Source organism: Triplophysa dalaica, chromosome 14, assembly GCF_015846415.1.
Source record: "Triplophysa dalaica isolate WHDGS20190420 chromosome 14, ASM1584641v1, whole genome shotgun sequence".
NCBI lineage: Eukaryota > Metazoa > Chordata > Actinopteri > Cypriniformes > Nemacheilidae > Triplophysa > Triplophysa dalaica.
In genome coordinates, this window is record NC_079555.1 from 14,698,365 (window position 1) to 14,723,643 (window position 25,279).

The 25,279-nt window shown below is 38.9% G+C and overlaps 1 protein-coding gene across 5 annotated transcripts in view; it reads left to right on the forward strand.

Annotated features, from left to right (window-relative positions):
• The window catches only part of kirrel3b (kirre like nephrin family adhesion molecule 3b), a 181,900-nt gene that overhangs the window by 104,010 nt on the left and 52,611 nt on the right, over positions 1–25,279 (forward strand). For all 5 annotated transcript variants that reach the window (XM_056766795.1, XM_056766796.1, XM_056766798.1 and 2 more), the window contains exons 2-3: positions 14,311–14,460; positions 20,124–20,273. In XM_056766795.1, coding sequence (XP_056622773.1) covers positions 14,311–14,460; positions 20,124–20,273 — 300 coding nt within the window. The remainder of the gene's footprint in view (positions 1–14,310; positions 14,461–20,123; positions 20,274–25,279) is intronic.

Genomic DNA, 25,279 nt, shown 5'->3' on the forward strand with positions numbered 1-25,279 from the left:
TGTAACAATTAAATGAAGGCAGAAAAGATTGCGTTTCTCTTCTGATGGCGCTGGGGATTAGTAGGGCCCAGTTTATTCACCATGTCTTAATTTTCTCTTGTAATGATGATGGGAACCCTGAAATCTCTTTCTTGCCATCTCACTTTTCCAAGAACTGATAAACAGTAGTACTGTAAAATCTGTTAAAGTACTGTAAAAGGCTTCGTTTTAACCAAACGTAAATCTGTATGTTTTCTGAATTACTCGGCTTCTGACAGATTCGACCGGGAAGGTATTTGAGTAAGCGTCTGGTTATATTTTCATAGATTTGAATATATATTTTCATTCGGTGTATTCACCTCCCCTTCCACATGAACAAGCCTTCGGGGCTTTTTTACTTCATACAGCTTTGATCTATCTTTATACTTAATCTTTATCAAAGCATTGGGAATACATTGTTCAAAGTTCAATTCCATGAACATCAAAAGAGCTCTTTTATCTTGTTAACTGGAAGGGAGCAAAGTATCAGTACCGGGGTCATTTTTCTGCGGATTAAATTTGAATTTTGAACTCTTTGTGTTACATCGCAACATAACAATCGTTATACAGTATATCTACTGTATATATGATAGATTTAAAGCAAATGGACTCCACTTACCTTGGTTGTGCTTTCTTTGCAAAGTTTTTAAGTCAACCATTGATCATTCATCATTTTTAACCTAGAGTTTACCTGAGAAACTATGATTTATGTATAAAAAGGTTCATACCCTGTTAAAAAAACCAGCATATGCTGGTTTGGTGTGTTTTAATTCTGGTTTGGTCCTAAACTGGTTTACGCTGCTCAACCCAGCATCAAATCATACTTTACCCAGCATATGCTGTTCTTTTCAACAGGGTATCTCTTTTGCAAACAAAACCACATCTAACGAAATCAAATGAAACCGTCAATAAAACCAACCATGAATGAAGGCCAGTTGTGTTTTAAGTGCAGCTCGAAACATCAAACACAGATTGACTCTCATCCTCACAACAAGCTGAAACAAAACTTGAATGAATAAAAGTAAGGATGCCTTATGACTCGGTGCCTTTCTCTGGTTATGAAGCCAGGAGGCACTTTTTTGGAATGATTTGATGAGATCAGTGGAAAGACACAGACCAAAAAAATTCAATAATGCCTTATGATGGTTGGTGCCACGCCGAATGCCCCTGCCTCTCTTTCTGAGTGGCTTATGGGAAAAACACAACACCCCTGGGCCCTTTCTAACTGCCATTTACAATTTTGGAAGGCCATCATCACACGCGATCCATCTTTATTTTACTCCTGCAGATGTCCTGTTGAGTCTAATGCCTGAACAACCGGCGTAGAAATATGCCGACCGCCTTGCTGATGTTTATTCCAACTGCTCTGTGTGTTTTCAACGGAGACAAATCTTCATTAGAAGTGGGGCTATTGCGCCGTAGCCAGGCTGAGGCCCATCGTGTGCCCGCTTATTTGTTTTTCCTTGAGACCCCATGACAGGAAATGAGTTTGTACATTTAGATCGGAGGCAAGATGAGCACAATCCCCCCCTCGACGCAAACAGTTACAGACGCTCACAAGGCCTCATCTTACATTATCCACTGTCAGCGTGCAATGTTTATTTGACTATTAATCTGCGCGAGCCAGCTGAGGCTGAAAGATCCTGTGCATGGTGATAAACAACGGCAAGTTATTATGCGTTCAGTAGTTGGAAATTACGTCTCAACATTTTATCTAATGATTCAAAGGGGCCCATCGCATCCTTTCAGCCCATAAACTACACCCACCCACTAAACTTCAGACGCCCCACCATAATTCAACGGGCTGATTCTTGGATACGTTCTTAGCCTGAGCAGTTGGAGTATTGAAGCCCACTCTTCAACGAGGTTATATCAAACTTACCAAATTCCCGTAATGATTTCTCCTGTTTTTTTAACCATTATGTCAAGGCCCCTAATGTGCATCTTTTTCAAAACCGCTGCGGCGCTATCAAATGTAATTTACGCTTCCCTAAAACTTCAGTGGAGATGAAAGCAATTACCGTCTGCTTTTGGGTGTCAGCACCGCTCGGATTTTTGAGAGATTACTTCCATCATGCCTCCGTCATATAGGTGCTGGCTTCATTTAAAAAGATCTGTGTATCAGTGGAGCTTTGTTCTTGAATCTGTCTCAGTGTAAGCATTAATGCGCACTGCGGGAGTCAAACTGTGAGCGAAAATACCACTTTTAAATTGCATCTAATGAGAAAAAATTATAATTTGCAGGTAGCTTATTGACTCCAACCCCATGACAGCCATTCTGAAGTTTTCAATGCTTCTGACATTTTTTGACCTGAGTTTATTGTTGTTCAGGTTTTTCATAGTGGAGGTAGCAAAGAAGAGCACATGTTGTTCTCCATCACACTTTTCTGCTAATAGAGCTTGTTTTTCGTGTACATGCACGTCTATTTTGTGCAATTTTCAAGTGTCATCTCACACAAAAGCACAGAGTAAAATCTGTCTCTGCTAATCACAAAATTTGCTTCTTAATGGGATCTGATCTGTAGTGATGTCAGTGACCCAGCTATAAACCCTAACCTTCTCAGGAATGGATGAGATCTCGAAGACCGATTCATTTAGAGCTGACCCCAAATTCAATATGAATTATGCATTCATCAATCTGGAATGATCTTTAGGAGATTTTTAGCGGATGGATGTGATCCACATTTTCAAATTGCGTTGAAAATGAAGGTACCAGCTGTCAACTTTATTTATAGATTTGTTCATATAGTTGAATGGCCGGTGGTGAAAATTCTTTTATATTTTATTTAATATTTTCTTATTTCGCAATGTTTTTTTTATTCAGGTTCAACTCTTTTGTGGGATACAGGGCCGACATAAAAATGTATGCGAAAATATATTTAAAAAAAAAAGGAAAACTTTTAGAATAATTAAATACTGTATCGACAAGCACTTTTTAATACTTTTATATATTTGCGAAAATTATGATTTGTCAATATAATAAAAAAAATTCTGAAGGACCACCAGTTTTTTACCTCTTTTGGGGGTCTCTAATGTCTTACAGGGTGTCCCGAAGGCCCCAGTCCCCAATTCAAGCAAAATCTACTGTATGCAGAAATAAAAAAATTGGTGATGCAAGGTTTCAGAAGGACAGCAGCGATATCATATTTAGGTTTATTAAAATTATTATTAGTAGCCCTAATTTACTACTGTTAAATTACATTTATGAAAAAAATACTATACAGTAAAAGAAACATCTATAACATGGGTGTTAAAGACGTTTATTTTCTATTTTCTATTTTAATAAGACCTTAATAATGATTTCCACCGAAACAAACACGACACAAGAGAACTACTTTCCAAGTTGAAATATCTGTTTTTGGTAATTCAATCCCAGTTTTGACCAAAGTGACTAAACCTCAAACATGAGCCCAATCCACCTACAGTACATTAGTGTTGCTCCTAGTAAGAATTGTGCATATTATCCCGCATCCTTCATTCACCTCACATGCGTCTTCTTTTTCTTTGATTGAAAATGTCCTCACATAGCGGTAGCCAGCAGGTAAATCAACCACAAACATCCCACACCCTGAAGGCATGCTGTGCTAATAATCCTTTTATCCTGATAAAAACTAAAATCAAAAACAAATAAAATAAATTAAATATAGCTTGTCAGTGGGCAATAATGGCCAGGCTTTGAGAGGACAGTACTGCTGATTAATTGTTGATCCTCTCCACACACTTCTGCTGCATTGTCCAATTAGTGATTGCACAGCAGATAATGAAGAGCGTCAATCAAGCCTCGCATCTTCCAGCCAAATGCCTCGTGCAGATTAGCGAAGGCCACGAGTGATTGGCAGATACCGACTGAGGCTAGAAGTGCCACACGGGCCCCCACGGGGAAGGATGCGGGCATAAATCTTCCCTGTCAATCAAGTAAAGCTCTTCCTTGAGAACACATCCAGGTCAAGGTTGTGAGAGCGATATAAGATAGATGAAGAAAGAAGTGCTGGGAGGCTGTAAATATGAATACATGACAGGATAATGTGAATGTATTTGGGTAAATAATGTTATATAGTCCTTGTGCTTGGCTTTGTGTATTATCTTATTTGAGACAGATTTGTCTATTTTGAGACGTTAGTCTGTTTAAAGGGACAGTTCATCCCAAATCTTCTATGTATCTCCGAGTTGATCAAAAACTGTATAATTGTATTTGTTCATTTGTTGTAACTGAACAGTTCTTGGCTTCCTGCATTCTTACAAAAGTCTTCCTTTGTGTTGAATAGAACACAAAATGTATAAAGCAATTTAATCCCATTATGGTTGTCAATGGTGGCCAAGAATTGTTTGGTGACAAGTTTTCTTCTAAATATCTTTGTATTTATATGGACAAAGAAATTTATACAGATTTGGATCAACTTGAGGGTGAGTAAATGATGATAGAATTGACATTTTGGGGCGAACTGTTCCTTTAATGCTTTAAGTGAATGGCATTATGCAGAGGAGATGATGTTCAGATAAACATTGGATTCTCTGGATGTGACTTTGGAGACAGAGTTGATTGATCTGGCCATCAGCACTGGCACAATTCAATCAGGTAGCTTTCGGAGATGGGTATCATTTGGGCTGAAGTTTGCCCTTCTTCCAGAATCTGGATCAGTCAAGCTCCAGCAGTGCCGTGTCAGTTATTATTTCTTCAAATAAAATTGTGTGTAAACCAGCAGGTACGGGTCTAACTTGTCCATCCGTCTTTCACAATGGGCTTTCCAGCCTGAGGCCACACATTTAGTGCATGTTGACTTATTTTTTTACCCAGCATAACTCCAACTGCACCTTCTGTAATTAGTTTGGGAGCAATATGGCAAACTGTCCTGGTAATAAACAGCCAGGATTAGGAAACCGCCTACGTGTGCAATTGGCTGAATGAACACTTCCAGTACATCATGCCCTGTGGGCGCTGATGAATAGAGGATGGAGCTTAAAGGGATGGTTCACTCAAAAATGAAAATTCTGTTGTTCTAAACCCGTATGACTTTATTCTGTCGTACAGTCATGTGATCACGATAATATTGAGACAATTTTTCTTTTGCTATAACACAATATTTTTATATCCCTAATGACTAAAAATGATTTATTATGCATACCGGGCCAGTCACTTTGAAAAAAACACATAATATGTATCACTCTTTTCACAATTGTTTGTGTTTGTTCAAAAAAACATTATGTTCAAAAACTTGCACTTGAATCGGCCCTGTTTCATGCATTCTACAATGTTATACGTGCTGTCTTCTCATGCTTAACATGGTCAACTTGTCAAAGAACGAGTTGGGCGTATTACGTAGTATGTCATTGCTCGATACACTCCCCCAGTGATCGTACAGGTTTCGGAAAGTTTTTTTTCGAACATATAAACCTGTTTTGGAGGAGAAGGAGCATGTGCAGATGTCACTTTCACTTGTAAGCAGGAGAGAGAGAGAGAATATGTCGCTAAGTTCAGGTGTTTGTTCGTTCACTGCATTTGGGGATGTTAATGTTATAAAAACGGTGGATATAACGCTCGATTTAGAGATCGTTTAAAACTGATATATGGAGATGTCCCAGTGCTAAAAGATGGCTGACATGAACCACATGTGGTGAGTGAAACTGTTGTCTGTGTTTTGTTGCCAATGGGTGCGCAGGTGCTTTGGTTCAGCCTACCCCTCCCCCCGCACACACCGTATGTTATCGGAAACAATCATAAAGCTGTATCCATCTTTTATAAATATGATCAAACTAAATACTCTTCGGAGATACGAAGTATGCAATAATACTACTCTCTAGGTTCTCTTGATTAATATGAGATTGGCAGAAACCCTGTGTGTTACGCCCGCTTTAAAAGCCGTTATTACAATATAACATTTTTGAGCTCCCAAAATGCTGTTGTCATGTTCATAAGTTTTGGTTAAAAAAAATGGTGTAGTGTAAATGACCACTCAGTGATCTAGTCACAGCAGTTAATAGACCACAGAAATGCAAGATTATCTGTGAATCGGTTCACTTCCTCACGCAAAGAAAACACAAGACGAATACACAATTCTTTCGGGTTATTTTTATGATGCTTTTGTCCTCACTTTGGAGTTTTCGGCCCCAGTCCTCATTAAATTTTATTATATGGAGAGTGGCTAGACTATTCTCCAAGCAAATGAAGACACATACGGCCGTGGAAGCAACATTAGCCCACAGATGCTCACCATTGCAGGATAGATACCCTAAATACACAGACACGCACTTGTCGGCCAGAAGGAAATGAGGAATTGGGGAAACGGATGGCGAAAGGTAATATTCTGTCATTAGATGCCTGTGTGTGTATATTTTCAGCAGAGTTGCTGTGGAGCAGCTGATTAGTGTTCTCGAGTGGTTATGCCATACTGCCCCGAGAGTCATTTTTGCCGTGACTCACAGAGGGTGAGTTTCGAGAGCGCTGGGCTGTCACGTCTCTGTTATTGCCAGATGAAATAGAGCAGGGGTTTGTGGACTGCTAGCGCTGTTGGAGGGTAAACAAATTACCACAGAGTGAGATGAAAACATTACAGAGACCATAATGATCCCTGGCTCATCAGTTTGAGTCTGTCTATTCCCCTCACTTAAACAAGCGTACGCACCCATAATCCAATCTGTCTAAAGGGACTGCTGAACCTTGTCAAGGTGTGAAGAACAAGTGTAAATAGTAGGAAATAGGGGAAAAGGCAGAGGTTTGGGGTGATGTGCATCATTTCGCAGCTAACAATGCAAATATTTGTTGTTATAATGCACAGATTTCCTGAATGCTGCCCCCTTAAGGAAAGCCTTGGCAGAACATCCCGTTTCAGATATGAGGCTCACTAATAGTTTATTATAGAACCATCTTAACTTAAATAAATAACCACTTTAAGAGTAGTGCCAATGCTGATCACATAAACTCTTTTGGTAAACCACTGTGCACACAAAACCAACTCCCTCCAGAGTCTTTATTATTATCCAATTACAACCGACACTTACCAACATATTTTTCTAGAGCACCTTGTTGCCAGCGAAACTAACCTGTGAGGTGGAGAACGTTCCAGGGGTGGGCTCAACACTCTCCATCCCATCTGTTTTACATCATTATAACAGCTAAGCCTAAATTACTTTTATCTTGATACTTTGACACGTATATGGTGTTATTTTGTGGATAAAAGTTATGACAGTTCTATCCATTTTTCTGAAGTCCAAACACAACAGCAGATCACAGATATTACAGTAGGTGGACATTTTCCAGCAGCTGGGGTGCCAGAAATAAGCCGTAAAATAACTGGGGCTTTTTCCTGTAAATTTCCGGCCTTTTCCTGTATTAAAAAAACCCATAAAAAATCAGTAAAACAGCAAAACTACATAAAATTACAGTTTGTTTGACATTAGAAAAAAATATATGTTTTTTAAGGCGTTTGATCAAGTTTGTCTCAGTCAATGAGAAGACAAACACATGAGAAAGTAATTAATTTAGTCAACTCAATTAATTCACAACAATCTTAAGCTGCTTTACAGAGAACAAACACAAAAACTTTCAACACAAAAACTTGAAAGAAAATCTATATAAATAGAAACATCATGAATATTCAAAAATGTAGGGTGAATTCAGGTTGATTGGGACACTTTTTGTCACGCTGTTTAAGATTTATTGTCTGGCTCTTTCTAAATATCGTCTGTCAAAACATTTTGGGAATCAAAATCATGTGTAGAACTGCACAAAAGCCTATAGGTGGGCAAAATCCTACATTTTAATTAACAAATGAAATCCTTGAAACTTGCCAAGCACTTTACTAACCCAACTACAAACACAGCTGGGTGCAGATAAAGCCTAGGAAAGCAAGGCCAGAACTTGATCCACTTTGTAAAAACGATTCTGCCCATCTAGAATTCAACACGTTACAGCCTAAATTTTAGTTCTAGTTTAAGTCAAAATTGAGAGATGTTTAATTTTCTTCAGGTTAAACAAAGACTGGGTTGTGTTGGTAACTGTAATATTAACTGTAGTTTCTGTACTCATCTGGAGAAAGAATAGCCCCTCAAGGTACCGCCTGCAGTGCTGACCGACCTCACTGACAGATCCCAAGTAAAGATCGACATGAATATCAACACCTCTGAATATCAAAAACTCACTGTACAAAAACGTGTACACGTGTTGCACCCTACAAGCACGGTTTACTTCTCCTCAAAACACCGCTGTGCTACATGATCTGGAATAATTTTCTTTTTGCCCTGATTATGACAGCAAACAAGACATTTATTAAGACAATCAGCCTTGTTTCTCCAGTGCCAGAACCTGAATCACACCAGTGCTGCAAACATTACGGCATTAATCATTTATAATCAGCAAAACATTAACGTTCTCTCCGGCTAGACGCCGTTTGTTGTTGTTTGATTGCCTTGTCCTTCCCTATTATATGGGAAGACCTGAAGTATTACGGGGTATAATGAAGCGGTAGTGGCGTATGAGGGACAGTGTTGGAATCTGTCCTCTACACCTCAATGATCTCCATGCACGACTGCCTGCGCAGCTGGCAGTTTTGAACGTGCAGAAGATGAGGGGGGAGATGGAGGCAGGGTCCGCTCCGAGGCCGACTGGCTGAGCATCGAAGCGGAACGATAGCAGATGCGACCGCAGCGTTGCTGAGCTCGGAATGCGTGTGAACTCCTCCAAAGGAGTGAGGCCCCCCAAGTCAACCGTCCCTGTTCTTTACGTATTTCTCTACATTCCTCTTTGCTGACCTACATGTGTTTTTCTGTCGCTTGAGGTGGTTCAGTAGAAATAATACAGGCTTGTGTTTAGCTGTCCGAATGGACTCACCTGGTGGTGCGGCAATGCAAAGATCACAGGGAAAGGATTTGTTAACCTCCCAAAGCAAACCTTTCACTTTTTTGATGCTCATACATTCTAACCACACTGAGAGAAGATTAAGGGTGATATGATGCTTATCTTTGTGATGTTTCAATGCATTATAGCCATAGGAGTTGATGGCTAACTTCTACACTCTTAAAAATACTGGTTCTTATACCGTTCTTCACAGCGATGCCATGGAAGAACAATGTTTGGTTCCACAAAGAACCATTCAGTCAAAGATTCTTTAAAGAACCATCTCGTTCTTACCTATCTATAATCTGAAGAAAGTTTTTCACCTAAAACAGAATGGTTCTTCGGATGTTAAAAAAAGTTTTCTGTAGCTTTCCTGTAGCTTAGTGGTAAGAGCATCGTGTCAACAACGCAAGGTCATGGGGTCGATCCCAGTGGATTGCACATAATATATGTAATAAGTAATGTAAGTGGCTTTGGATAGAAGCATCTACCAAATGTAAATGTTGATGGAATCATTTTGACAAAAAGGTTCTTCTATGGCATTGTGAAACACCTTTATTTTTAAGAGTGTACACTTCCAACAAGAAAATACATTTAAAAATGCAATAATATACATAATAATGTATGTTAATAAATACATAATAATAATTGTTACTCAAAAGTAAGTAGAAAAACTGAAAATTGAAAAAAATGGAGAAATATGTACCCTGCTGAAAAAAACAATAGATACCCAAAAGAAACCGAAATAGAAATTCAAAAGGTTTCAATGTTAAAATACCAATATGAACTTTTTTCCATTTAAACCATTACAAAATTCATATTTGTAGTGTGTTTTGGGCATTTATTCAATAGGATTATTCCGCCAGATAATACCCCACCAATACAATCCATCACAATAGACACTATTATAGCTTCCATTACAACCAATACAATTCCTATTGTACTTCGTTTAATTTTTCAGCTGGTTAATTAAGGATGTTTAGATGTTTCTGCTGAAAACAATATCTGAGAAACAGTACAAATTGCTATCCATTTATTTAAATCAGTTTTTCACAAGTCCCAATGAATGCTATATACAGTCTGAGTGAGGAAACACCTTGTCTTTGTATCCATTATTGAACTATCATTTCCACTACACTGGCGTTGTAAAAATTGGAACAGGCATGTACTTGTGTGTGCATGAATGTGATGGAATTGACTTTCATGAAAATCTCACTAAAGAACTTGAGGTTTATTTGTAAGAGCCAGAAATCTGAGAAATCTGTGAAAGTGGCTTGCTGCTATTAATTTGAAGTTCTGCTTTTTGTTGTTATTTTTATAAGCAGTAATAATTACCTCTCATCATCATAATTAACAGTGTGTTGAGTTCAATCCAGAGAGTGTTAAGCATCTCTTCATCACACTCAATTGTGCTGTTGGCCAGAGCTTCAGCTCATACAGTGCTGAGGGTTTGAGGAAAGTAGGAGCTTTCAGGTTAACAAGCCGAACGATAAAATAACAGCAGGGTCCATCAATTACTGCACAAGACGTAGTATTGTAAAGTAGTATTTAACACCCCACTAATAGAATCAATCACATACCAGTAGACATCCTTATAGTTTCCATTAAAACCAAAACCACTCCCGTCAAAACCATTAAAACCTTAAAAACTCCTTAAATGGTTTCTGATGTTTCCAGCACGGTTTGCAAGGACAGGAACCAGTTTAGGTGGAGCACAAATGGAGATTTACTTCAGTCTCACAATTTCAGAGTCAGAAAAGTCAGACATTTTAACTCAAAGCTCTGTATGCCTCACACGTCTACAGTTGTCAAGTACACACGTGTCTATATTTGTGTCTTTGAAGACAACTTACAAAAAACACCCGACAGAATGTTAAATCTGAAATTAAACATGATATGTGTTATTCGGATGATGCACAAAAACGCTACCGAAAAGTAATGAGGGCAGCTCAGAAAGAGAAAGCTTTCTTCTATGCTCAGTATTCCTCGAACGTGACAAGGCAAACGGAACCCCTGGAAGCAAAACTGCTGCGATACACAGCAGCGAGATAAACTCCTCAGTCTAAAGCAAGCGTACCTGAGTAATATACAGAGCGCTATCAGAGCAAACACACACACAAACATGCTCCTACAAATAAAGCAGCTCACAACAGCACGGAAAGAAAGATAGACCGAGTGAAAAACACAGTGTAGTGCAGGCTAGCCTGCTAGGCTTCAAAGATGAAGAGCCCAATAAATGTGTAAGAATTCAGAGTACATTTTTCTGTTGTTGATTTAATAATGGCTTGTTGGGGTAGCAGACGTTGGTGTCCGCCAGGGAGAACTTGTATAAATCAATCTGTGAACTCGTGTTTGGCTTTTAACAAGACATTCATCACTGTTTACTGCAGGCAGGACAGAGGTATGACTGATTTGTTTACTAATTCATGGCATACGTAGCATTAAAGACGTCCTTATGTACACTGGCACATTAATTATTTCCGCCCCTTGTTTAATTTAACATCAATCTAGGAATGTCATCGTTGTGTATATTAGCATTTCTTTTGTTTGCAGAACTAACTAAACAGTAACATGTGCATACACTGAATAGACATAAACGGTTTAAATAAAAGCAGATTGTACTTAAATTACAGGACAAATTCACACAAATTACCCACTTCTTGAAATTTTCAAATTGTCATGAAATTCTATAGTGGTTTAATGTAGCCATTACCCAACAATTTATAGGACATGTATTTTGGTACATTAAATAGCACAATACTTAAAAACTGTAATATTAATAATTTCAATCCATAATTGTATTAATAATTGCAATAGTTATTACCTCCGAGATGGGTTCAGAGGGGCTCCGTTTTGGTGGCATTTTGCAAAAAAATATGAAAAAAAAACTGAAAAATAGGGCCACAAAGCAAAAATTAATTGATGTTCCAGCATTGTAAAATTTAAATTTAAATTAGTCTAAGATTTTAAGTCTTACAATACAATACAGTACATTGTGAAGCTGTCTTTATGGACCATGTGCACAAAATGCTCAAAAGCATTCATGAGGAGCTTACTGTTGGCCAGAGAGTACACATTATCCAAGTACTACAGAAATTCTAGAATTGGCCTTCAACTTTTTTATTATAATATCGACCAGGCAGTACTTTTGACATCCCAACAGTAAAGTATAACTACGTTAGAAACACACACACTATGAAATGGAGGGGGTGGTGTGTCCCACGGTGGTGAGTATTGATTAACCAGTACACTGAGATTTACAATGGAATGAGCAATATCAGCCATCTTCTCCAATTTTAGATAGACACACATCAGGGAGAGCTGCACAGTTCAACATGATCTCCATTGAACAGCACTGCCAGCAAGATACCCGTCATCTCTCCACTTAGACAGCTCAATGCAATATTGATAGCTGATATGTCAAACTGTTGTATTCTTGAGAATGTATGAGTGCACATGCGATATGTTCCCCAATTGACATGTTGCAGTTTGAAATGGAGCACATTTGTCTTGTTACTAGATTCGATTTCGAGACAAAAATCGTATTGAGGACTTTAAAAGCGATTGGCTGAGTTTGCAAAAACAGAGAACCTGATAGTGTCTGACTGGATAGACCACACAGCAAAGGCATGTTACTTGTTGAACTGGAAAGATTGGCATTCAATAATACAGACAGATTAAAGTCTATAGTTTACACAAAGCTGCGAGTTTGTCCAACCCAAGGTTATAATAGTTTGCCAAAGCTTAAATTATTAAAACATTTGTTAGATACAGTAATTGAAGTCTTGGAATGGTTCTGTTTCGGTCACTGTACAGATGGTTAAATCATGCCTTAAAGTAATAGTCACCTTTAAGATTTACTGATGGTCATTTTAAACATGTGTGATTTTCTTTCTGCTGCAAAACACAAAAGCTATTTTAAATAATGTTGGTAACCAAAAACCTTTGGTCCCCGTTGAATTATATTGTATGGAAACGAAAGCAATACAAGTCAACGGGGACAAACGGTTTTCTGTTACAAACATTTTTCAAAATGTCTTCTTTTGTGTTTTGCAGAAGGATGAAAATCATACAGATTTGAAATGACAACAGGAGTAAATTATGAAAGATTTTTCATTTTGAAGGTTAACCATCAATTTAAGACCCACTTGTATTCATGGCATACAATGTGTATTTTTTTAATACATTTTATTTTTATTCTTGTTTTTTTTTCTTTAGTATTATTATTTCATTGTTTATATTATTATTATACCCTGTGTATTTAGTAATTTGTTTATTTGTTTATCTCTTTGTACAGTATTTTGGAATGCTTTTAGAAGTTTGACTATCAAATAAATATTGGCCTAAATATTATTAGAAAAACATCGAAAAATAGAAATATTGCCTCAGCAACTTAAATAAGTTTACTTTGAGGCATTAAAATTGTTGACCGAAACAATAATAAAAACAGAAAAAAAATAAAAAAAATAAACATAAGCACTTAAATAATAAATTGGCGAAAGTACAAGTTTAAAAATTGGTGTGAAAATAAAAACGTAGAAATAAAAGCTCCAAACTGATTTCAATGGCAAATGTACTGCAACTATTTTACAAGGTGGTCGTATTCATGTTCATTTGTGCAATGTGAATCATGCAAAAAAATGAGAGAAGGATGAAGGAAGCCCCACTCCTAAACTGAGGCAAAGCCTGAACATACTGAAATAATATTTCACTGTTTGTGAAATGTTGGTATGTTGTCACAATGTCACATTAACCAAAGTTACAAGGAATTAAAAAACTTCTTGGATGTCTGTTAGCATCCATTCATCTAAACGTCACTTGTTTAGCTGTCTTATGCACATTCAGGCATATTTACAAGGGTGCTGAGCTGTAGGTGCTTATTTCTTCTTCTTTGTGAACCAATCACCTGATCTGTAAATGTCAAATGTTAATGTGACTCCGGAGTAGTGGAGAAACGATGTCCTTACCATTGTCATAGGCCGATGCCACCACAAGAATATGCACATGTCCAAACCTTTTACTAGCACCTATCCTAAACCTACCTTGACACTCCCTTAAGTACTGTGAGAGGACCTTACAGATTCAAAAGAAACTTCTTCTGCTACCTTTATTTTGCTTCATATCTATAACACCCTCCATCAGATGCCTCCTGCTGACAGCATTCTCCAGCCACTCATATCTAATAGAGTTTAGACCTTCACTCTTTTTGCGTTCTGTATTTTTTCTGTGTGCTGTTGACAGGCTGACGAAAGGCCCTAAGTGCACTTCACCACTGCATCTTAATCACTCTTGAGTCCTCGAGAGCTTTTCTTTGAATAAATTCTCCAAATGAGGTCATGTAACGTTAAACCATTTCATAATGGATCTGAGCTTTTAAAGACGCCATGTGAGGAAAGAACTGGAAAGTGGTGCGTGGCAGCAGAAGCACTAGAGGTAAACCTTCTTTATCTTTGTCGTTACAGGAGTTGAGGCGGTGTTTTCGCAGCAGCCCCAGGACTTGGTGGTGGTGGCTGGCCAGCCGGTCACGCTGCCCTGCTCTATCCCCGGTTACCATGGCGTTGTGCTGTGGATCAAAGATGGCCTCGCATTGGGGGTCGGAAGGGACCTTTCAGGTAACACAAAGTTCTGAATAAAATCTACCAGACAAAAGTGTTGGAAAAAGGCGAAAGCATTTACATTGATTGCATTTTACACTTGGACTAACAGCCAGTCATCATTGGCTGCTCTTACAACTAAATAGGTTTTAAACAAGGCATTTATAATTAAGGTTGACTTTGGTGCACAAGTTTAAGCTAGGGGTGTAATTGCTTTTTAAAAAACTGTCTATTTGGTGACCGGCGCAGAAGAACGAGAAACGACTAAAATATGACCTCTTAAGTACATTTACCGGCTACTTGTTAATTCGTGCAAACAATCATTGGATTCCTTTTTAAAATTCACCTATAAAACCCACTACCGAACGTTATCAACTTATATTCATGATGGTCTGAAACAGTCAGTCACCCTTTATGACATATACTGTGGAGTTAATTGGATTACAATGAACGAATTTCCTGTTTGAGCAAAACACCCTGTTGAAAAAACACCATATGCTGGTTAGGTATGTTTAGATGCTGGTTTGTGCTGGTTTAAGCTCGTCAAACCAGTATCAAAACATACCTATGGTGTTTATTTTCAACCGGGCGGGTTGGTCCTTTTAGAAGATTAAACAAAAGTGTAGATACCGGTAGGGTTGGCTTCCAATGAACTGTCACATAAGAGTAAATCAATGTTTCACTCCATTTTCCCATCATGCTTAAAGCACTTGGGATACTTCCAGCACAAAGCATGATGTAAAGCCCACTTGGCCTCTTTAAAATCATCCGCTGGGTTGATCTGTAAAATAAAATATATGTTCCAGTGGAGATCGGAGGTCTGTTTGTCTTTGACCTTCAGGGGTTGCTGCTCTGTTGCGTGTTGGCGCTGATAGTGGTCTTTAATTAAACCCCAAAAGAAGATTTAGCCCCAATAATCCCAACCCGTTTGGGAGCTTGTCATTATCTTGCTCTTGGGAGTCAGTCCATAGCAGTGTAAACAGTGGGTGAAGGGCTTAATAATGGTCAAACGGCAAGAAAGTCGAAGGTGGGGTGGGTCGGCAATCGTGGTGCTGTGCCTGCGGGACTCGCGATTATGAAAGAGGAGACCGAGAACGACACTTAACGGTACATCGGCTGCAGTTTAACAGTCACGGCCGGGAGCCGAGGGCCAGCCTGATCCGAGTCGAGAGCGCCGTCCAGCTCTTTATGCGGATCAATGGCAGGCCAACGCTTGGAGGGCCGTGAAGAATTTCAATGAAGTCCCATGCACCCTCCATCTCTCTTTTTTACAACGTGCAATTTTTTCGAGATACCAAGAGCCAGCGCTTCAGACAAAAGAGCGCTTTAAAAGCAAGCACAGGGTACTGGGCGGAGTGCAAAGCGTTGACATGAATGACACTTTACAGGATAAAACTCTGCACAGCTGCTCCTTTTATCAGACTTGCATGCGTCAACAAGTAACGCTGCGTCCAATAAAGAAAATTGACACATCTACGACTGTACTCCAAGCCAGCAGCTGCACACATAAAAAGAGGGGAGTACAACAGCTTATACAAACGCAATGCATTTCAATATCAGCCCGCTCAGCTATTCACACAAGAGGTGTCTCTGCGGCAGCTCATTCAGTGGTGTTTCAGTTGAGAACGACGTTAATTAAAATGAGAAATCTCGAACAATATGTTTAATAAATCAGGAGACGAAAGAGCGACGATTCATATCGCCGCCGCATTCTTCATTGAGGTCTTCTCGCTTGCGGTTCTAATTAAAGACATCAGCTCAAGGCTGCCTCAAACATACAAATAAAATAAATATCATGAATATGCCCAGTTTGCTTGTGCAAGACTTAATATGAATTTGTAGACCCTCACATTGTTCAAAACCTGTATATGTCTTTGTTTTTCTGTGGAACACAAAAGAAGATATTTTGAGAAATGTACAAACAAAGGAAGTGTTGTTTAGTTACCAAAGTTCTTCAAAACATCTTCTTTGTGTTCTGCAGAAGAAAGAAAGTCAAACAGGTTTGGTGTGCGGTGTGAGGAACTGATGTGAGAATTTTTATGTGTCATGTTTCTTTAAGTGTACCATAGGCACAACTTGTGGGATTCAAGTTTAAATTCAGTTTTATTTCCATATCGCATTTCACAAAGTGCATTGCAGCAAAGTATCTTCAACTTTACAGAAAACGTTTTAGCCCAGAAAGAAGAAAACAGGAGGATTAGATCAAATCTAAAAAGTTACAAATACATGAAAAACATGGAAAAATACTTGTTATAAATTGTAAACAACTACAGCAAAAGCAACGTTGATCTTTTCACTTTAAGGCAACATTCTGTGGAAAAAAACACAGTTACAGATCATCCTTAAACGTCCCATTTGACCAAATTTTTCTCGAGCCACGACATTCAGAATCAGACAGAAGGAAAGAGATCTCTCGCCTCGGATGTAATTAACACAGTTTCTCTCGGCCGTTTCCTCCGTCTGAGGCGTCAGGCAGATACACTTACTCATCTGCTCGACCATTAATCACTGCGTCACGTCTTCATTCACGGCCCTCTCCCCTTCCATCGATCCAACATGAAGACTAATCCCTTCCTGTCCTGATGGATTCATTAGCTCTAATGGGGCTATTTTATAATGTTTGCTTTGCCTGATGTGGGTTGTCTTTGAGATTCATTGTGATCAATGGCAGAGTTTTTTTTTCATTTTTCTTTACGGCACCCTCTGCCGTGCAACGCTTGGGCATATTGTGGGGTATGCATGATTTATATATTAAGATATTCATTTAAGAGATGTCCAGAGAAGAGATGAAATGCGTCTTGTGTCTTAGGGTTTATAAGACATCGCTTGAATACCGAATATTACAGATGGGTGGATGTCATTTCCAGATTAATCATTTTTTGTTTATTTGACTGAAGGAGTGATGCTAGTCCACACAGACTTTAATACAGAATTAGAACTATTGAATGCAAAACTGAACTACAGCTCGATATTGCGTGCTGCAGTCAAAATATAAAATATAATATAGCGCCTGGAAAATCAGGAGTGCCTTTAGAAGCCATTGCATATGTTCTGTATCCATCTGAGAAAAATAAGACCTCAAGATTTGAAGCTAGGCATCAAGTGGCAATACATGCTTCAAAAAAACATCACTCTCTCATCAAGAATAAACAAAGTACTGAAGCAAGTTAATGGCCATTAAAATGGCTCTGTTTGCTTCACTTGCTTTGACTGGCTGCCACGGTAAACAGTACTTGATTCGGTTACGTTCAACATTGCCGGCCTTGAGTTTTAATCCGATAGTCCTTAGGGGACATTTTACTGCTCAGAGGTTTTTCTTTAATAGCTCAAGAGAGTTCACAGTGGTGTTCCATTTGAATGTCTTTCCCCTAATTTAAGAGTCTTTGTTCTGAAATAAAAATGAGACAATTGTCACAAATGAGACTATCAAGGATACAAGGCTGTAAAATAACGTAAATCAACTCAGAACATTTTTTAAAAAGTTCATATCACAATGTGTGTTTTTAGGCTTTCGTTATCAGCAAATCAATGTGCAATGTAGGGTCACATGCACGGTAGGTACATATCCAAACCACTTACATCACACAAAGTCAGCACAGACCTTTTACATAATAGCTTTTTTCTTACAAGCATCACAATACGTGTAACCTTTGCAACCGCACTTTCAAAAACGCCGTTAATTTCAGTCCAGTAAGCGATGTGGGCACAGACTGTTTTGATGGGTTATTAAATGTTTGTTTTTGGGTTATCCTGCCTCTGTTCTTTCTCCCACTCACTTAGAGAAATTAAAAGCCATATGTGGGCAGATAAAACACATTGCACCATAATCATCTGCCGCTCTCTCCTCAATAGGGGAAAATGAGAGACACTTCATGGTCTATTAAAAGTGAATGGGATCCAATGAGGCAACAGGCAATAATTGGCATTTTCTGGCACAGTGATTTCAACAGTCAGGCTCAAGGACTTAAAAGCCATTAGTCTAGAGTCCGGTCTATTTTTCACTGCTTTCTACAGCAATATGTTAAAGCACATCTCTCTTCCGAGCCTCATTGCTGGAGATTACAGTGATGGCTGCGGTAATAGCACTGCGCTATGGTGCAGGAGCAGGTTGGATCTCAACGCGGCACTTGAACACATATAGGTGATTTTGAAAAATGCCCCTTCAATCGCATTTCTAAACAAATGGAGTCCGTTATATAAACCTAATCAAATCTCTGTGCTGTTTTTAAACCTCCAAAAAGTTTGTGCCTGAGGTTATTTTCTAAGCCAACAAGATATACCGGGTAAAGATCGCTTATGATGAGCATCCTCCAACACGAGGGTGTATGACCATTATGTCATGGAGAATTCTCATCGATGCATGGCTTAAAATCGATATTCCGCCGCCATTTGCTCGCTGGCGGGGATTCAAATGGCTCTTCTTTGGATCTAGAAGCGGGATCACTTTTGAGGGTGTAAATTTATCCGCATGAGAAGAGGTATTGAATTAAATTGAGAAATAAATGCGCCGTGCTTCTTTCCGTGGAGGAATAAGCTGAGATCAGCTTCTAACGCTATTAAATCCATGTCTCCCATCACGATCAATTACCGTCTCGCTTTGGAAACAGAGACCGCGCTAACCGCAATAATAGCACTTTTTGAGGGTCTCGCTGGAAATTGCAAATCTCTAATAATTAGGAGTATTTTGCCTCTCGAGAGCCGTCAGAGACGTTTATATCGAGAGGCTGGGAAATGTGGCACGTCGCATTCGAACGCATCCTTTGCTGCGCGGCAAACCAAGCCTTCCCATTCGCTTCGTATGCAAATCTTCCACTAATAGTCTGCTGATGCGCTTTGAAGGATTCGCTCACCGTGGTAAAACAGTCAGGTTTCCCTGAAATACGCCCCGCTGAGTGTATTATTAAACCACAAATCACCGTTCCTGCATCAGCGGAACACATTTCAATCTTCTCACGTCCTGTGTGTTGCTTACTAAGTACTACACCTACACTTGAACAGCGGCACGCTTGAGGACCGCTCGAGTGTGTGATAGTGACACCAGCGGATTGACTCAACCTCAATCAACAAATCGTCTCACCTCCATCACCGCCGGCAGAAAGTCTCACCCAGACTCATACCGGCCTCGCACCTCTGCTCATCTTCTGTTTATTTACTGAAGGTCACCGCTGTGTACTTGCTGGGTCTTGACTCACCTTGGCTTTTTTTTAAGGCACAATCGTCAATTATTTTTTGTTTGCAGCAGAAAGAAAACAGCCTTCGGCTTTCGATACTGGAGAACGTAAAGTAGGCATAGAAACGTGGCAAACTGATTTTTTTTTTCTTTTTTTTTAACACACGCTAATGAAAACAGACAAAAGACTTAAATAGCCTTTCTGAAGATCTCTGATGCAAATAATTCACAATAAATTCAACCGATATTCTTTGATATCCACCAGTTGCTAACAAACAGTGAATGTTGCATCAGCCGCTTGCATTCGCTCCCTGTGGCATTCAGGGATTAGCTTGTACTGTCATGAAGTGACTAAAAAGCCAATACCTCAGTGCTGTCAGGTTAGTCCCAACTGTGTTGCAATTAACAAGACACATTTTCTCTCTCTATTATATAACCAGAGGCTTACTTCATGTTTATCGCCGGTTTTGAAACACAACTTTGATGTTAACTGGTAGGCTCTATTTTTCAGGTTACCCTCGATACGCTGTGATCGGGGATCACACTTCGGGCGAGCACCACCTGCGAATCCAGAGGGTGGAGTTGATGGATGATGCCGTGTTCGAGTGCCAGGCCATTCAGGCTGCCTTGAGGTCACGTCCTGCCCGACTCACCGTATTAGGTAAGTCACGTAGATTTCTGGTGTCTGTTTGCCAAATATACATCGGTATACAAAGGCAAAATGCACTAATGAGAACACTCAAAGGGTGGTAAAAGTTATTTTAGTGACCCAATTTAATGTTCATATGATGTCAGTTTTCTTTTAATCTCAGCACAGTTAAACCAAAATGTCAGGACAGATTATAGTCTAAGATATCTACGTAACTCCTATCACAGCTACAGTGTTCTGTTAGAAAATCAAATGTATTATTAAAGCGAAACATTCAAAGTTTTTTTCTTATTATCTTTCATTTAATATTCACAAATGAAATTAAAATACGCGTTCAGACTGATTAAAATGATATCAAACTATCTTTCTGTTCAGCGAAGAACGATGTACAGTATTAAAAATAGATTTTTCACTGACCAAACTCCTCTGCAGTATCATAAGTTCTCCGTTTTAATTTCCTGCTGCAAATCTCACAGTCGCCATTATTAAACTGGAGAGGTCATTGAATCTTAATCAAGTTTTATTGGGTTATTATTCAGCGTTGCTGTTTCTGTGATATTGGGCAACTGCAATACATAGTTATCTGTGCCCAGGTTATAATAAACCAGGTGGGTTTATCTTCTCTCAAGAAAGACCAAGACCCACCCACACAGACTCATTGTGTTATACTGTAAAACAGAAGAACTAATGAATACTGAGTGAGCACTAACTGCAGTTGGGTTTGGGTAAAAGACACATTTTGTGTTTTCTGTTATATGCACCGCAAGAAAATGACACTCACCTGGAATTAGACTAAAACTGTAGTGCATTGTTCACCATAGACATATAGAGATGCCGTAATTGACTTCATGCCAGTGGTACCACCAATGAAGTCAACAACCAATGGCACCACCATATTGGGGGAATCAAGATTGCACTATGAACACATATAAGTGAACAAATATATATTTTTAACAACGTTTATATTCTCAAACAATTTCAATGGTTTATGATCCTCCACGGTGCAAAAACATTCTGTATTCATTTAGTTATTTGTTACTTATTTGTCAGAACATTATTTTCATAATTTTTATTATCATAGAAAATCATAATAACATAAAAACTCAGGCTTGTCTAGCATTGAAAACAGTCACAAAATGAACTTCAGATCTCTCTCTTAAATGTATATGTTAATAGGGCAGTCTTGCCCTCCCCAATATGGCGGCACCAAGGAGACGTCATTGCAACAGGTCGAAGTGCACAGTGTGGCATCTATGTTATTACACACCATCAACTTGTTCTCTGGTGGACATAAATTTGGGAGCACGGATAGACAGATGGTTTTGTTTATGTTCATTTTCCTGTGCTGTGGTCAATAATAATTTAGCTTTAATTAGTTCTCAATGGGTGCTGATAACACTAATTATCCAGCACAAGCTCCAAAATACCAAACTCAAGTTCATCTCTGTTCATTTCCTGTCAAGTTGGTCACCAAGGCGACCATACTTGTGGGTCATTATATTTGTGGGTGTTCATTAGTTAATTTCTGATAAGGAGTTTAAAGAGCCCGTATTATGATAAATCAAATATCTTCAACTTATCTTTTATGATAGAAAAAATGTTTATGATACATATTTTAACAGAAAATACCACCCCTTCATGAAAAACTGCTAGAACGACATTACAAGGTATTCGCAAACGGTGCCCACATTTACACATGAAAAAAGCTTATTCTGTATTCAGCATTACAGTTGATAATGGTCTAAAAATTGAATTATGACTGCATTTTATGCCAAAATGTATTATAAATGGACATGGAGGTGGAAGCAATAAATAAATCAATAGACCCCCTTTAAAGAGGCCATTCATCACACATATTTTGGCAACTGTCTCACACGTTGGTGAACAGTCTCAAGCCTTTGGAAAGCCATGGGTGACCAGATCTTACAACCTCTGCTTGTGTATGCAAGCTCTGCAGCAGACAGATCTCTGGGCTGTCTTCTGCAATGTCAGGAGCTCAGCCTCAGCAGCGCTGGTGACAGGAATGGGACTGTGACTCCATCTTTCCTGTATTTCCTACCTGACAGCTGAAATGGTCCCTCAGCTCCTCTCCATATCACTTCATGACTCAGCTGTCTCTCACACAGCCGTTGAACATCTGCTGAAGACGGGGCAGGTGTACTCTCTACAGGCTGAGTTCACAACAGTGCCGATCTGCCATTCTCGCTAAAGGCTCTGATATCTGACCATTCATTGGAATGTTTGGAAATTAGAGTTGAACTCCAAACTCCATGAATGATCAAGTCCTTAACACTTCATTTCTGAAGCATTTTAGTTACTGCGAGAGAGAAAAATTTATTTTTTAAATATTTGCTATTTGTCATTTTGAACTTTGGGAAGGTTAATGTTGCCCTAAAACGATTCAGGTCCTCTGAGCACAAAAAGAAAGTACGCTCTGACTGACACACCTCTGGTTTTCACTATTTTCTCAGGACCTTTGTAAAAAACGTGATTTCTTAACGTTATATTGGTGACCTAGGGGGTAAGACTGATCACAATTACTTGCGAAAAAGAGATGAAAAGATTTTCTTTAAAGAGCAAAACCTTCATCATTTGTATGTCTTTTGTGACATGAGATGGGATAAGATGGCTAAACCTTGAACTTTAAACTTGTTGCAGAATTGTGGTATTGCAAGTGATCTCTTGAGGTCACCATTGCTGAATTAGGTATGAAGACAAGGAAAGAGCGATTCTTCTTGTAGCTGTCTTCTTACCCTTTAGGCTAATTATATATACCGCAAGATGTTAGCCGTCCTTACCTTCCCAAGCATCCCTTCAGCACTAATCTTAGCTCAAGAGAAAATGGACTCCAGAGTAATGGAAGGAGACAACCTGCTTCTGGCCTTATGAAACTAGCAAAAGGTTATTTAGTGCCGCAGAGCTTTTCATTTTGTGTTTTGCTTTTCCGCTGTGGGTACAGAACCTATACCTTTGGGTCTTTTGTGAAACCCTTATCACTTTCTACTATGTTTCTGTAGTTCAGCTGTTATGGCATGACACTGACAAAATCAAGGTCGCAGGTTCGTTTCCCTGGGAATGCACTTATTGATAAAATGTGAAGCTTAAATGCACTGTACCTTAGGTTTGTATAACAACATTTGCGAAATTCACCAAACTCAATTTTTCAAGCCTCCAACCCAATGTGATTTATTGGTATTGTCTTGTTAGATCTCAAAAACAGTGGAGCCAGACAACCTTCTGTTATCTTATAAGTCCTGAAATTGCCCATTAATGATATTTGCTTTGCAAGGATTAAACTTCTTGGAACACAGAAGGGCTCAATGTCTCCACTCACTTCTCAGTTCATTCTGCCCAAATGATTAATTATGAATTCATAACTAATGGAAGATCAAGTGTCCTTGTGGGAAGAAGTAAATAGGTAAAGACATTTGGAATGTGCATTGCTTCGCGTTCAGATGTCTCGAAGCCTGTGTCTATCGCTTGATAAACAGCTTCAAGGCATGAAGATTATTAACTTTTAATTACAAATCACGAGACGCGAGAAACCGCTCAACACGTATTCAAGAACCATAGCGCATAGCGTGATGAAGATAAACAAAGGTCATCCATTCAGATTCCATTTCCACACAGATTTATACTAGCAGCAAACTCCCTTTAATCTCTTTAGGCGTGAGAGGATGAGAGTCGGCTGAAAATGAATCTGTGTAAACATACATGACTGACCTAGAAATACAATAATTAAGATTTCTTAGAGGGTAACAAATCACTTTTAAAGCGATAGTTCACTGAAAAATTGTGTCATTTAATTCCCCTCATGTCGTTTTAAACCTGAATGACTTTCTGCTGCAGAACACAAAAGAAGATAGTTTGAAGTAACCAAACAACACTGGATCCCATTGACTTCCATTGTATGGACCATAGAGACATTCCTTAAAATATTTCTTAAATATTTCTTATTTCTTAGAAAAAAGTCGCATACAGGTTTTGAATGATATGATGGTGAATAAATGATGCCAGAATTGTTGTTTTGGGGTGAACAGTCACCTTAAGTTAACATAACATTATAAAATGATTAATTCAATTAATTAAAAAATACCAACTACAATTTTTTGTCTATGAAGCGTTTTAATAAACTGTAGTCCAAAGAAAGGTCATGAATAAAGGAAAACACTTAAAAATATATGATTGGTTAAAGCTGGTTTATATCTCATTCTGTATGAACCAATGCACAGAACTGTCCACACGAATCAGGCAGATGTTATTTAAATGGACGATTAGTTTTACAGGAAGTTCCACCCTGCTGGTCCATGACCTCACACATCTGTAAACACTGCTGAATGTGATCTGACAGACCGGACAGATGTTCTGCTATATGCAAACATCAGGTTGTCAGTATTTGTGATATAATATCGACATATTGTGCAATGACACTTTTGCGAACAGACACTTTTGTCGTTTATTAGTTTTGCTGCTCACAAACAACCGACCAGAGAATAACCATATATTTAGCAGGACTCAGGTCCAGTTTTTCTTATGAATTTGGTTGACTTACATGGTCTTCTGGTGAAGCCGGTTGATGAAGGAAACTACTTAACTAGTTACAAAGGGCTGACGGGGTCAAAACCAACCAAAACACAACATAGGCAAATGCAATGAAGTGTTTCCAGCGGTATGTTCTGTGTCTCGCTACATAGTGTCCTCTTCACGCCACCACAAACACCACCTGATGCTTCCAGCCTCCACCCAATCTGACCCCTCCATCCGTTTTCAGGCAGAGGTACCCAACCGTATCTCATAACTTCCTCTCTGTGTGGTCAGAAGCCATGACAATTCTCTCAAAAAACAAAATGAGCCTCTTTGTAATGGTCACGCCAAAACCCAGCCCCCCGCACCACCAGTGGCCCAGTACCTTTGATGCTTATTCAAAAGCAAAATCTTATTTTCCTCCCATCACCTTTGGTTTCTCCATCCATGACTCCATTCTGCTATAACTCAGACAGGTAGAGTCCGTTTTGAAG